General features: G+C 39.1%; 1 protein-coding gene across 2 annotated transcripts in view; it reads left to right on the top strand.

The window, feature by feature from the left end:
- dhx9 (DEAH (Asp-Glu-Ala-His) box helicase 9) overlaps positions 1 to 13,958 on the top strand; it is a 72,318-nt gene that overhangs the window by 22,174 nt on the left and 36,186 nt on the right. The window contains exons 1-5 of one of the 2 annotated variants that reach the window (XM_078218325.1): positions 2,020 to 2,156; positions 3,823 to 3,869; positions 7,637 to 7,773; positions 8,745 to 8,834; positions 11,835 to 11,996. In XM_078218325.1, the coding sequence (XP_078074451.1) occupies positions 3,839 to 3,869; positions 7,637 to 7,773; positions 8,745 to 8,834; positions 11,835 to 11,996 (420 nt within the window). In that variant the 5' untranslated portion in view covers positions 2,020 to 2,156; positions 3,823 to 3,838. Of the gene's footprint in view, positions 1 to 2,019; positions 2,157 to 3,822; positions 3,870 to 7,636; positions 7,774 to 8,744; positions 8,835 to 11,834; positions 11,997 to 13,958 lie in introns of those variants that run through there. The other variant, XM_078218323.1, reaches the window with a different exon arrangement.

Here is a 13,958-nt window from a genome sequence, read left to right on the forward strand (position 1 = left end):
CAATATGAATGCCCAGATAAGTAAACCCCAATGGGGGGGCTATCTGAAGGGAAAATGAGAAGAAGGAGGGGCCTACCCCTTAACATGCCCAGGGCATTGCCTCTGATTTCACAAAGTTAATCTTATAACCCAAAAAAATCTAAATCTAGCTACCACATCAATAATAGCAGGAACGGAGACAGCCACCATGGAAACAAGCAACAACATATCATCCGCATATTTTATGCTGTCTTCCTCTACTCTCGAACCCATAAACCTGGGGTCATGTCTAATGGCCTGCACCAAAGATTCAATAGCTAGATCAAACAAAAGAGATGAGAGACATCCCTGCCTTGTCCCTCTCGAGGCCAAAAATCTAAGATCTAAAACTATTTGTAAGGACCATCGCCACTGTGTTCTTAAGAGTACTTGAATCCACTTCACAATTCAAACACTCGCAAGCCAAACTTATCGAAGAAATAATTCTAATCTACCCTATTGAAGGCTTTTTCGGCATCCAAGAAGGATGAGATCTGACCCTTAATAAATCCAGTCTGATCACAGATAATCACAGGAAGGATTTTCTCCAGGCATCTTAGACAACACTTTCAAATCAACATTCAAGAAAGAAATTGGTCTGTGAGAAGTACACTGCTCAGAATTTTTGTCCAGTTTCAGGATTAAGGAAATATTCGGCTCCTGAAGCGACTGCAGTAGCAGACCTACGCCAAATGAATGATGAACACACCAATTAGTGGGTATAATTACAAGATGAAGTTTGATCAGCGAAAATACACTTTGTTTGTTTTTGGAATCTCCAGCAACTTTTTTCTTTTTTCTCATAATGCTGTTTTTGAACTTGGTGGCAGTGTTGCAAGGTGAACTTATAATGCTGAATGCATGCCAACAGACTGTAAAAGACAATTTGTCTCATTTGATCAGTTTGAAATGTACGGCAACTGTTCAATGTTTAGGGTCTTCAATCTGTAATTACTCAAATAAGGTTGATTTGAGTAATGGAAAGAAATTTCAGCTAAAATGTACTAGTTCGGTCACATCAAGTTTTTAAATTGGTTTTGAATACTTCAGCATTGAATCTCAAGGATTGACTCGTGAAGCTTCTTTAACTCAACTGACAGAATGTAATCCTAATACATTTAGAGCACTGAAGGAGCAGATAAGCAGGATATTGTACTAGCCAATGGGAAAGCTAGTGTGAGTGAAAAGTATTTTTAAAATTGTCATAGTAATGTTCCAGTTGTAGCTGATGGTTTCTGTTTGTTTGAAAACTGAGTTGTTCCATACTTCATGGTATGGTACCAGTATGTTTCTCAGCCAGCTTGCCTTGTTATATAGAGCTTTCTATGGGGTAGTTGCCCAGTACCCCTATGAATGCTAAGAACATTTTAAATATGATATAGTAGATTCCTGCTAATTGGAAAATAACAGATTGGTGAATTTCTATTGGATTTCAAGATGCAACATATTGTTCAAAGGTGATGATTTTCATTTATTTGGAGATTTTATGACTTTACAGGGCCAAATAGCAGGGATCTACTGTACAAGCACTTTCCTATGTTGCCCATACGTTTGGGAAGGTACTAAATTACCTAATTACATTCGACCTCCCAAAACATTGTGCATTTATGTTGAGTATGCAAAATTGTTTTAAAAACATAGGTGCACATAAGTTATGTACTTTGGAAACTCAGTGGGCAGAGTGTCTATAATGTGCAATGATATTATGATTTCAAAACTTATAGTGTGTTTGATTGCAAATATTTTTACAACATAGATGACAAATTGTAAGATAGAAAACTTAAACTAAATAAAAGTGACAAACCTGTCACTCCTTTAATATGTCATGGGGGTGAGGTGACACCAGAAACCGCTCTTGCAAACATGTGACGTTGCTTAGGCTGCACTAAGCTGTCACATGGTATCCTTCCATTGTAGGAATGATGGTACAAGCAATCATAGACAGCTGTTGATTTCTGGTGTCACTTTTCCTATAGGTTTTCTAGGGGACCTAGGGCTGATGGAGATTGGAACTTTACTAAGCTTGGCAGAGAAACATACTGGCATCCAAGAATGGTGGATAATGGGCCTATTAACAGGCTTCTCTGAATCGTGAAGTTGCTGTGCTTGATCTCAGTTGACCAAATATAGGATCAGAAGTGAGTTATACAGATTAAAACAAGATGCATGCATAGTACTGAAGAAAAGCTGTAGATGCCAAGAACTAGATTCCAGGACTGAACCATATATTGATGGCACATCATTTGCTTGTTATCTTTCAAACTGCATGGCCAAAACCTGTGTTTGGATGCATGTCAAAGCAATAGAAAATTCGGTTGATACGACAATACTGTGGTTTACTTTATTCTTTAATGAAATTGGTCAGTCAGGAAGCTAGTTCCAGCTCAATAGTTTTCCATTCAAATGCTAATGCACAGTTGAAATTAACCACATATACAATGCTGCAGTACCAAAGTGTGTTGGATGCAACTTTCCTCTTTTTTTCATACAAAGTGCAGGAATGTGTTTTTCTTAAAAGCAGCTCACTGACATTTTTTAAATTACAGGTATAAATAGAGAAAGTTTTAATACAGCTTAAAATCTTTGTATGTTGTGTTCCAATTCATTTATTTATATCAATGCATTTCTAAAAGTTTGCCTCTAATATAAAATGGCTGTCTTGGATTTAATGTATATGCGAATAGGTAGTTTGTGGCAATTAATTATGATTGGATTCAAAAAATTTTTTAAATTGCATGTCCATGCAAAAGCTTGCAAACTTGAGATTAGAGCACATGGTTCTAGAGCACATAGTTCTTCAAAGCTAGGAAATTCAATGCTTTCGGGTAACCATTGTTTTATTATGTACATCAATCATTTATTTTTGTATCACAGGTAGAAATGGATTCATAAATGAGTATGGAATTTATTAAATACTTCCACGCAAGTGTATGGCAAATATTTTCAAATACTTCTGAGCCTGTATATGGCAAAGGATGGGTTACATAAGCTGCTGTACTCAGCTGTGATGCACAGTAAGATGATGACATTTAACCACATTTGGCTCGTGGGACTTGTAAATAAGTTCCAAACAATGGATGCCCTATCAGTTATGGCTTTTTTTCTGTTTATGCCAAGACTGTGTTGCAAACCCAAGTAACCATTTAAATTAAGGATTTTTGTTTTTCAATTGATATTCAGTTTTCTCTGCTTCCATTCAATATTTTTGTGGTAAATGGTATGTACATAATCATCTATTAAGTTACTCTAATGCCTCTCTGTAATGCTCCCCAATGCCCCTCTGTAATCCTCCCCACGGAGGTCTGCAAGTAGAAGAACCCGACTTGCCTCTTGGGTTTCTACTTAATTGCATGCCTAAAATGAGATTGTCTCCTTGTGGGGAGACATTGGTATAAATGCTGTTCTGCATTTCCTGCACAGCAACCAGTAGTGTTGTGCCACTAATTGTGCACTATGGTAAAAATTTGCATTGCTTCACTAAAATTGTTTATATTTGACTTTGAAGCCCATTGATTTTTTATCTTATTGTTTTGATATGTCTTATTGTCACCTTTAGAAGCTAGAATAGATGGAATATTTAAACTCATTTTAAATTTCTAGATTACTATGTGCAGCGATTTTATCACTTACCTCTGAAGTATTTGCATAGTACTGTATTCCCACTTCACAAATCATGCCTTTTACCATTTGTTCAGGATGTGTTGGGCATTATTTCGTTAAATTTTATTATATGGTTCAGTATCACTGGGTTGGTGGAAGTGCTAAAATGGCAGATTTAATTTCATGTTGTGCATGTCATTTCAGGAGTTTTATTGCAGAGATGACTATTCACGTGAGACAGCTGGGAAGAAGTAAGTAGCCACTTACATTTTGAGGTGCCTAGTTTTACCCTTGACTCTAAGACTTGTAAACAATACTATTTTAACCAGCTGCAATAACAGCTCAGCTGCCATGAAATTGTCTGTATGGGACATTCAGCCCAGCAAATCAGTATGCATTATTAAACTATTGGAATATATCAGGAGCAAAATTGAAAAAAATACTTGATGTAACAAATCTTTGAAACTGCTTACAAAGGTGGGGGGAAATCATATTTTGGTGAAGGACTGAATCTAAGTGTGGCGATTAAGAGGAAAAAATCAGGGGGCGCTCTTACCAAAAGAATTCGAAATGCCGAATGAGTGTGAAAACGGGATAGAATCTCACCAATTTTTTGGGTGAGCTCTCAGACGGTAACTTATGCCACTTAGTGCAAAAAAGAGGCAAAGTGTGAATCACATCAGTAGGCAGAGTGGATGGAGTCTATTCTTGTCAGGAAGCCAGCTGCTGACTGCAAGGGGCACTGTTGCGCATGCACCTTGGATTTCTGTGTACGCTCCCCCTCCTCTCCCCTCAGCTGGCCTCCCCAGTCAATCGCCGCTCACCCCCCAATCCCCAATTTCAGTGTGCGCAGTCCCACCCCCTCCCCTTAGGCTCTGTCCCCTGCACTGCCCAGTGGGAAGTTCCAGGGTGCCAGGCTGGCACTGCCCAAGGGGCACTGCCCTTCCCACCCGAAGGCCATCACGTCTTGGCCCCTGTTGCTGGGACCATACATGATCCTCGCTGGTGAGGATCTCCTCCATGAGGCCGTTATGGCAAGTGATATTTAATTTGAGATTTAAATATTATAATCAGCCTCATGCCTTTCCTGGGCACAAGCCTGATCACGCCAGTGCTGGTAGTGTCCCAAGAGGTCAGAAACTGGGCACAAAGCCAGGTTTTTGCCTCTCTTGCGATTTTACTGGCTCACCACGCTGATTGACTGACACGATGAGTCGTAAGGTGCCCCCCCGCGCCCGCCAAATTGTTAACTGTATTTAAGAATACAGTTAACAATTAGCAATAACTTTTACCAATTACAAACAAGAAATAAACAACCATGATATTGTATAAACCTTAACCACTAAATGCACTGTTCCAAACAAGCACCCTTTTTGGGATTAGCACAGGAAGCTCTTATGTTCATGTTTTGTTGTGGGATTCTGCAGTTTTCTTAACACACACGCAGGAGTCAGACACTTTTTCTTGACAGTTTTTGTGACACGCACAAACTTGAAGTCAGAACAGCTTCCCAAAACACCACGTTGAAAGAGGCAGAACACGGCATCCAGCCTGAAGTCCAACCACCAGAATAAGAACTCTTCACAGAGAAAAAAAACTGTCCCACCTGGCCTGTCAATCATTCTTACCACAACAATTCAAAAGGTCGTAAACTCCCAAAAAGTGCATTAGGCCCAGAGTAAAAATGAACAAAACCCCATTTAAATCTCTGAAGCAGCAATAAAAAGGACATCTAATCAGGCAGCTGGTGCCACAACGAACAAAAACAAAGCTGCTTGTAACTGTAGAGAGCATGATTTTAAAAAAACATTTCCTAAAGGCACAGTAACGCCACAGAATGAAGCATAACATTTTCTATTTTTATGTAGATAAATTGGCAAGCTGAAAATTCCAGGTTTGTACTTCAGGCATGTAGAAATACAGTGGCTACTGTATATAAGACTAGAAATTTTATGTAAAGGCAAAATACTGTGAATGCTGGAATCTGAAACAAAAACAGAAAATGCTGGAAAATCTCAGCAGGATTGAGAATGATCAGATATGAAACGTTGGCTCTATTCTCTCCACAGATTCTGTCAAACCTGCTGAGATTTTCAGCATTTTCTGTTTTTGTTGTAAAGAATTTATGTACCTCATTTAGGATTAAAAGATAAGCAGTTCTCTGTACTTGGACCAAGCCCTCTTCCAGGTTTTTATGCTGGTCGGTTTCTTTTAAAACTATTTTGTTAAAGTTAAAGGCTGTAGATGGAGTACGCTACTGGTATATGGTTGAACACAAATGTTGTCATTGCTCTACTCTTCTGTTGCTTTGCTATTTAAATGGCAACTTGTTCTAAACTAATTTATAATTAGAAAATGTTGAGCTGATTAAATGCAATGAGATTAATATTAACATCAGGAGCCAGTGTCAGGTGTAACATTTGGAGGGAGTAATTAGGGTTGCACTGATTGGAAAGAGCGCAAATATATTTGTCCACATCAGTTAACGTGAAGATGAGAGTCTTGATTAGTATGTGTTGTATAGTGACCCACATCGTCATGGTATTTTTTGAGGTGGAGTTTTGGACAGACCTGTCTCGGATGTGAGTATATATGTCTGTCCCGCAGTTGCTGCCAAGTATAATGTTCATCATCACAGTGAAGAAAATAAAACAGTGGCTATATTCTGCATTGAAATGGGTGAAGATGACTGAAGCTTAATTTTACCTTTAAATAATTTTAATTTGATTTTTTTTAAAAATTCAATCCTGGGATGTGGTTGTTGCTGGTTGGGCCAGCTTTTATTGTCCATCCCTGAGAGCATTTGAGAGTCAACCACATTGCTGTGGATTAGGAGTCACATGTCGGCCAGACCAGGTAAAGATGACAGATTTTCTTCCCTAATAGATGTTAGTGAAACAGATGGGTTTTTTACGACGAGCGACAACTGTTTCATGGTCATCATCAAACTTGTATTTCCAGATTTTTTTTATTGAATTCAAATTCCAATTCTGCTGTGGTGGGATTTGAACCCAGGTCCACAGAGCATTACCCTGGGCCTCTGGATTACTAGTCCAACGCAATACTGCACCACTGCCTCCCCTACTGTTGAAATGCAGTAATAAATGTGTTCAAATTAGAATCCATGCATTGGTCCGAGGATTAGAAAGCATTCTTCACTCTGTATGCAAATACAAACTCTGTTCAGGATTGGGGCCATCACCCTGCTTCCCCGCTGAGCTGCGATCCAGACAGGTCCATTTGAATCCTCACTTGGAATTGGGGAACTTGAAAATGAGGCACATTTGAGTCTTGGTTGTGTCATAGACATTGGCAAATGATAATTCTTCTTAAAACTCAAGAGTATCTCCAGTTTATTTACAGTTGTCTGTCTAGATTACTAGCTTTTTAAAGACACACTAAATTCTTAATAAATTGTTTACATTGATAAGGTAACATGACAATTATGCCAAAGATTGTGGCTTATCCATATGAGTCGTGGGTAGTTTATCAGTTGCCATTATTGCTTGGCTCAGCTTTTTTTGCTTGAATGTTTGTTCCTTTTAGCCAGCTAAACATTTGTGGGTAGGTAGAATTTAGTGAAGTAAACAGCAATAAGTTAAAACAGACTGAAAAGTTACAAGTTTAGTTTACAATATTTAGGATGGTGAGTGCCACATTTTAAAAAAAGATTTTAAAAAAAATTTTCATTGACATTGGAAATTAATTTATTGTATAATTTCCGACAACAGTTTCTGACTGCAGAAGAATATGGTGGTGACGTGCATGAACATTCACATATGCCGATGATCGTGAAATTTGTGCACTACAGAAAAAAAATAGTAATTGCAATTTTATAGCCCAGTCATTATAATAGTTGCAGGTAGAATCATGGAGCATCTTGTTGGATGAAACAATTTATATTCATCTTTAAGTTCCTAGATTGGGCACCTTGTGAAACTGCATGTGCTGCATAAATAACGTTGTAAAATTCATGCTAAAAGATGAATTGGAACTTTGTATTGTTTCCTCTCTTAAGGAATCACAGCTCGTGAACATGGTTCAAATAAGAAACTGGCTGCACAGTCGTGTGCACTGTCGTTGGTCAGACAGCTTTACCATCTGGGGGTGTTTGAAGCTTTCACTGGACATACAAAGAAAAAAGAAACAGAAAAGGTGAACCATTTAATATTTTGAATGTTTCGTGACTTTACATGTTATTGTATTGCAAGGTAGACGTACATTTATGATTACATTTTCTTTAATCAAATTTTCCTTTCGTGATGGCAGTTTGAATTGTTTCATGATGCACAAACTGACTGACAAAATACCTATTGTAAAGGCTCCCACATTAACTCAATAGGTTTAACGATAAATATTGAGCAGATGTAGGAATGCCACATATTTGATTCTTTTGTCAATCCTCCACTCCCATTTCAGCTAAGTGAAAGAGACACAGCAATGAACTTTCTTGTCTCCTAATTAGGGAATAAAATGGATCAAGGTTCCTGTTCCTATTATCCACTAGTCCCTGCTGTAAGTGTGAATGTTGGATGAGTACAGGGGAAACAATTGAGGATTTCTGCTTTTCACTATCCTGGTGATCATTGTAACACACGAAGACTGACTGTGGGTGAGGTACTGGAGGATGATCAGCACCCATGGAATATTGTGCCTGCCATGAGTTCATGTCTTTAGGAAAAGAAGAGAAAACATTAGCCAGTATAAGGGAAATATTTGCTGTCGTGGCTTCAAGAAGGTAAGTGGCAGTGGATGAGGTGGGGTAATGTTCAGTATGAAGCACTTCATTTTCCCCTTCCAAGAAATTATGGTTAAAGCCAAGTCCCAGGTTTAAGCATTTTGAAATTTTATAACTTCCGAGCACAATGAGGGGTGTTCTGACCTGTATTAATCTCAAATACATGTGTTACAGAGTCTCTGCAAATCGCTCTGCAATATTCAATGAGGATAAGTGATAATTTGGGTTTTAGATCCATCCAAAATCTTAGCAATTGTGAAGTACACTACAGGAAACTATTTCTATTTTGAATAGTTTTCTGTAACTTGTTTCTCTGAGTTGCATTCTTTGTAAGTTAAAACGTATACTTGTAAGAAGGCTTTTATGTTGGTGTCATTTATTCTTCTAGGTGGAACCATATGAACTGAATATTGCTAGTGACTTGGAACGTCAGCTTGAATCTGTTGTAAGTGAGCTGGGATTGCAGCTTGTACCACCAGTAAGTATTCATAATAACTAAATCAATTTATTGGAAATATTGAGAGGAAAAAAGTGGTCTTGAGTGTACTATTATTAATTTGAAGTATTGTATCAATGTTGTCCGTGGTTTATCTTCGATATGGTAAAATTAAATTAATTTACTGTTTTTGATACTGCTCAAAGCAATCACATATTGGAGCACCATTGCAATAAAAAATGCACAGGCTGTTTTCCTTTCATAAACTTATTGCTGTACGTTTTTAAGATAAATCATTTGTTTTAAATTGTTATCCAGCTGTTAACCTCTATCCGCTGGCTTTGTTTCCCAGCAGATGCCTCATTTTATTAGCTTGATTGCTGTAAAGTTAATTTTGTGTGTAAGTTGGTTACATTTAAAAAAGTTTGGGATGTGCTGTGAGTTAGTTAAGGTTTTATCATTACTGAAAATTTAGAGAAAATATCTCAGACTCATGATGCTTATGCCTCGATAAATTTGTTGCCTCTACTTCCTTTTAGTGAATTAGCTCTCTTTAAAATGGAATAGAGTCATAGAGGTTTACAGCATGGAAACAGGCCATTCAGCCCAACTTGCCCATGCTGCCCTTTTTTTAACCACTATGCTCGTCCCAATTGCCTGCGTTTGCCCCATATCCCTCTATACCCATATTACCCATGTAACTGTCTAAATGCTTTTTAAAAGACAAAATTGTACACACACACACACACACACACACACACACACCACCCCCCCCCCCCCCCCCCTCACCAACCTCTGTGTGAAAAATCGCCCCTTTTGTATCTTTCCCCTCTCACCTTCAACCTGTGCCCGCTAGTTTTAGACTCCCCTACCTTTGGGAAAAGAAGTTGACTATCCACCTTATCTATGCCCTTCATTATTTTATAGACCTCTATTAGATCACCCCTAAGTCTCCTACGCTCCAGCGTAGGAATAGTGTTCAAGTTGAGCAAAATAGGAATGGCTGCCACCAATCCACAACTGTCCTGTTCTATTCCATCTAACCTTTAAATGGTTTGAGAGAGCGTTTGCTTTTGCTGTTACTTCTCTTTTGAGTTGTTATAAATCAGTGAGGAAAGTTGTGGGGTGTTGTTATGGCTCTAAGGCACTTAGTTATATTTACTTTTCTTCAATCCTGTCAAATTTCTCCAATAAGCACTATCTTTTTTGAAATTGAATATAATTAACTCACCTGAGTTTTTTTTTATATAGGATATTTGTTAGATTGAAATATTAGAAGTTTGACATAAGGCATGAGGTTGATTTCCTGATGTCCCAGCCAATATTTATCCTTTAACCGGCACCTAAAAACAGATGTGCTGGTCATTTACTTCATTGCTGTTTGTGGAATCTTGCTTTGCACAAATTTCATAGCTCCTACACTACAACACTGACTGCTTCAAAAGTATTTCTTCAACTGTAAAGTGCTTTGGGTCATCCTGAGGGAGTGAAATATAAATTCTTGACCAATCTGTCCTTGAAAATTGCCATGGTTTCTCCAATTTCCTTTTCTTTCATAAACCTTAATTGGATGTCATCTCTCAAATATTTTCCAGTCACTTCATGTTCGAGCAAGCAAGCCTCTGCAAGCAAGCCTCTGCCACAAGCCTAAAATAGCCCTAATCACAAATAACATGCTACAACTTTGCTGTCCATAACGACTTTTCACATGGTTGAAAACCATCCTCCTCCAGTGCCTCTCTTCCATTTTCCAGCTGAGGTGGCCTTTGTTTTATTCTTGTCTATCCAATTATGGCTACGTAATCTCCAGCAATGGCTTGCCTTCCTGACACTACCCCCTGTTGCCCCTGGAGGCATCCAAGGACATGGTGTGAGCACCCTTCCAGTTGTCATGTACATGCCCCTTGGTGACATTCATCACCTGAAGACATGACATCAGATTCAACATGTTTGCTGAAAAACACCCAGCTTTATCTCTGCGCCATAACTTGCTCTTGAATTTCCTGCAGTTAAACGATGGGGTGATCAAAACGATTATTCTTGGCCCCTGCCACAAGCTCTATACCCTTGCCAATTATTCCATCTCCTTCTGTTTTGGGCTAAACAAACTGCAGTGTCTCCATCATATCCTTACCACAATGGAGAATGCCTGTTTCAGTCTCAACTTCTGCTGTCACTGCCTTCTGTCTCAGCATGTTTGTTGCTGAAATTTGTTGTCACCTCTATAAATGTTTATTCCACTGCTGTCCATTGTCCATCCTCTATAAGCTTGAAATAAGCAAAAGCTGTGCTGCCCATATCCTAACCCACAGCAAATGCGCTCAGCCATCACCTCTTGCTAACCTACATTGACACATGATGCATCAATGTATCACATTTTAAAAATTCTCATTTGCATGTTTAAAACCCTTAAAGGTTTTTCCTCTCCCTTTCTCTGTAACTTCTTTCAAGAACTCTGCACCCTGATAACTCTAGTCTCTTAAGCTGGACCTTTAACTATGTGGGCCTGAAAATCTGAAATTCCCTTTCTAAAAGTGCCCGCTTTTCATTGCTCTATTTTTCTTTTGCATTGCTCAAAACTTACCACAGATGAAGTTATTAGCCATCCCCTTTCTCCAGCATAATATCCCCACAATATCTCCTCCTTTGACCCTCTCAATTTTGGCTAATTCCAAAGCACTTTTTAGAAGCATAATGTTTTCCAACATCAAAGGCACGAATCAACACAAGTTGTTATTTCAGTGTTCAGTTTTGGCCTTGTGGGGAAGCAGTTGAACAGGGAATGTTAGAATACATCGTCAGAATGGTGGTTCACCACAGATTGATCACCACCTTGATTTGGTTGGGTGTTTTCCATTTTTTTTAAGGAGGAGGAAAATAAAAAAAATTTAGAATTGCTCAACAGAGTACTTCCGGTGATTATGGTGAACAAAATAGTGTTGAGAGTCCTATGTAAGTGTACAATTTTTGCACACTTGATGCATTCAAAGCTATTTTGTATACACAGCATTAACGTTGATCTGCAATCATTTGATTCTATAGCCTGAAGACCCAGATAATCCGGTTTCACTTACTGTTGGCAAGCTTGCCCATTTTGAGCCATCAATTCGACAGAACTTTGCAGGGGTTGTACCGTGGTCACCTCCACAAGTCAACTGGAATCCTTGGACCAGTAGCAATATTGATGAAGGGCCTCTTGCATATGTAAGTAATTCCAGAAAATGGAGTGACTGTTGTTTGAAACTTGGGAATTGTAAAATGCACAATTATATAGCTACTAAATAGACGAGCACAATTGATATAATTTCCAAAAATTGTTTGTGATCCCATTATATGGGTGTGAGGAGCAATGTTCTTTTCTTTTTGCTGTGCAAGTTATAACTACTTCTGAGCAATTCTGTTTTTGTTCCTGAGTAACTTGCATTTTAAAAGTCGTTAAACTTGCACAGCTGTGTGAGCAGACTGCATACACGATTGCAGATTACCTATTCTATCTCTTCTCCCTCTCTGGTCCCTTTCTATCCCTGCTTACACATCCCACAACTGGACTGCTAGGTCCCCTTTTCACTTAAAAGTGAGGAGGATGTACAGAGTTTACAAGACTGGGACTAGATAATGCACAAGCTTAAATATCCATTCATCTCACCAGCCGAAATGGAACCTGTGACATGGTGTCTCATCCATTATCTATTAAGCTATATATGTCAATTAACTTGTCAGATTCCAGACTGGCTTTTTATTATTTAGTGAAAGCAAATCCCTGAATCTAAGCGATAGCCTCTTCATTTGCTGAGTTTAAAATAATTGGTCCTTTTGTCCTTGGTAATGTGCAGCATTGTTTTGTCTCTCCACTAGTGAATAAGGGGTTTGCACTGATGTCCCAGTAGTGAAGGTTGACTGCACAGGGATCTGGTCTGCCCTGAACCTGTTTAGCAAAGACCATTATTCCTGTAATCGTTCAAAGCCTGCCATTTGACAGATATAATTTGTCACAGAGAACCTGTTAGCGACTTCCAATATTTCCCATTCCTTGATCCAAAGGAACTCTGCTGGTGGATCTTGCTTGGCGTGGGTGCTCCATATGGGGCATTGAGATGGAAGATGGGCAGTTGGTGGGTTCAACAGGTCATTATCAAGTGGCGAGTAAGGTGCAGGGCAGATTGTTTCGATGTGAGTTTTTGTCAGTGTATGTGTGGGGGAGTGATCTTTTGAGAAGACTGGAAGCCGGGGAGGAGCATTGCGTGGAGGTTTTCAGTTTTGATGTAAATTGAGTTCCACAAGATGTGTGAGAGATGACCTTTGGCAGACAGGTGCCCAATACTCTGCTGGAGAGTATGATAGAGCAAATGCTGACGTCCAGAATGTTGCGGCAGGAACAACCTACTTAGATCCTGGCAAATTTGGTTAGCAGATTGTTTCTGGGTTTGAACATTGCTACTGTTTTGTTTCAAATGTTTCTGGAAGGACAAGGTACTATCTAGAGTCGCTCCCAAGCATGTTAGGGTGGGATCATGCTTTGGCTCTGGCCATTCATGTAGATATGCAATTTATTTTTTGGGTGCTGGCATTGGGGAGGTGGAATACACTACATATGGTTTTGGAGGGATTCAATGTGAGATGAGCTGCAGTAGTCAATTTTGTAACATCTTAATTAAGGGTCTGGTTGAGAGTGCAGGAGGGTAGATGGTTCAGTATTAGCAGACTGAATTCCAGGCTGGAATATATGACTCAGTCAGTGCTAAAGGTATGTCTTCTCGAAGCTCACTCCCACACACATACACTGACGAAAACCCATGTCGAAACAATCTGTGCTGCACCTTACTTGCCATTTGATAATGACCTATTCAACCCACCTACTGTCCATCTTAGTGCCCCTTATGGAGCACCCACCCCAAGCAAGATCCACCAGCAGAGCTCCTTTGGATCAAGGAATGTGAAACATTGGAAGTCACTAACAGATTCTCTGTAACAAATCGTATCTGTCAAATGGCAGGCTTTGAGCTATCACAGCAATAATGGTCTTTGTTGGCCATATGTATAAAATCTAATATCTTTCATAAACCTGCCCATCAGAAAGCATTGGTGAGGGTGAGGATAGTAAGATCCCCCTCGCTTTAAAATGGGCACTTTGCAGGGGAGTGCTCAGAAACTAATAACTCATCAGAG

The sequence above is a fragment of the Mustelus asterias genome, chromosome 8 (genome assembly GCF_964213995.1).
Source record: "Mustelus asterias chromosome 8, sMusAst1.hap1.1, whole genome shotgun sequence".
Taxonomy (NCBI): Eukaryota; Metazoa; Chordata; class Chondrichthyes; order Carcharhiniformes; family Triakidae; genus Mustelus; species Mustelus asterias.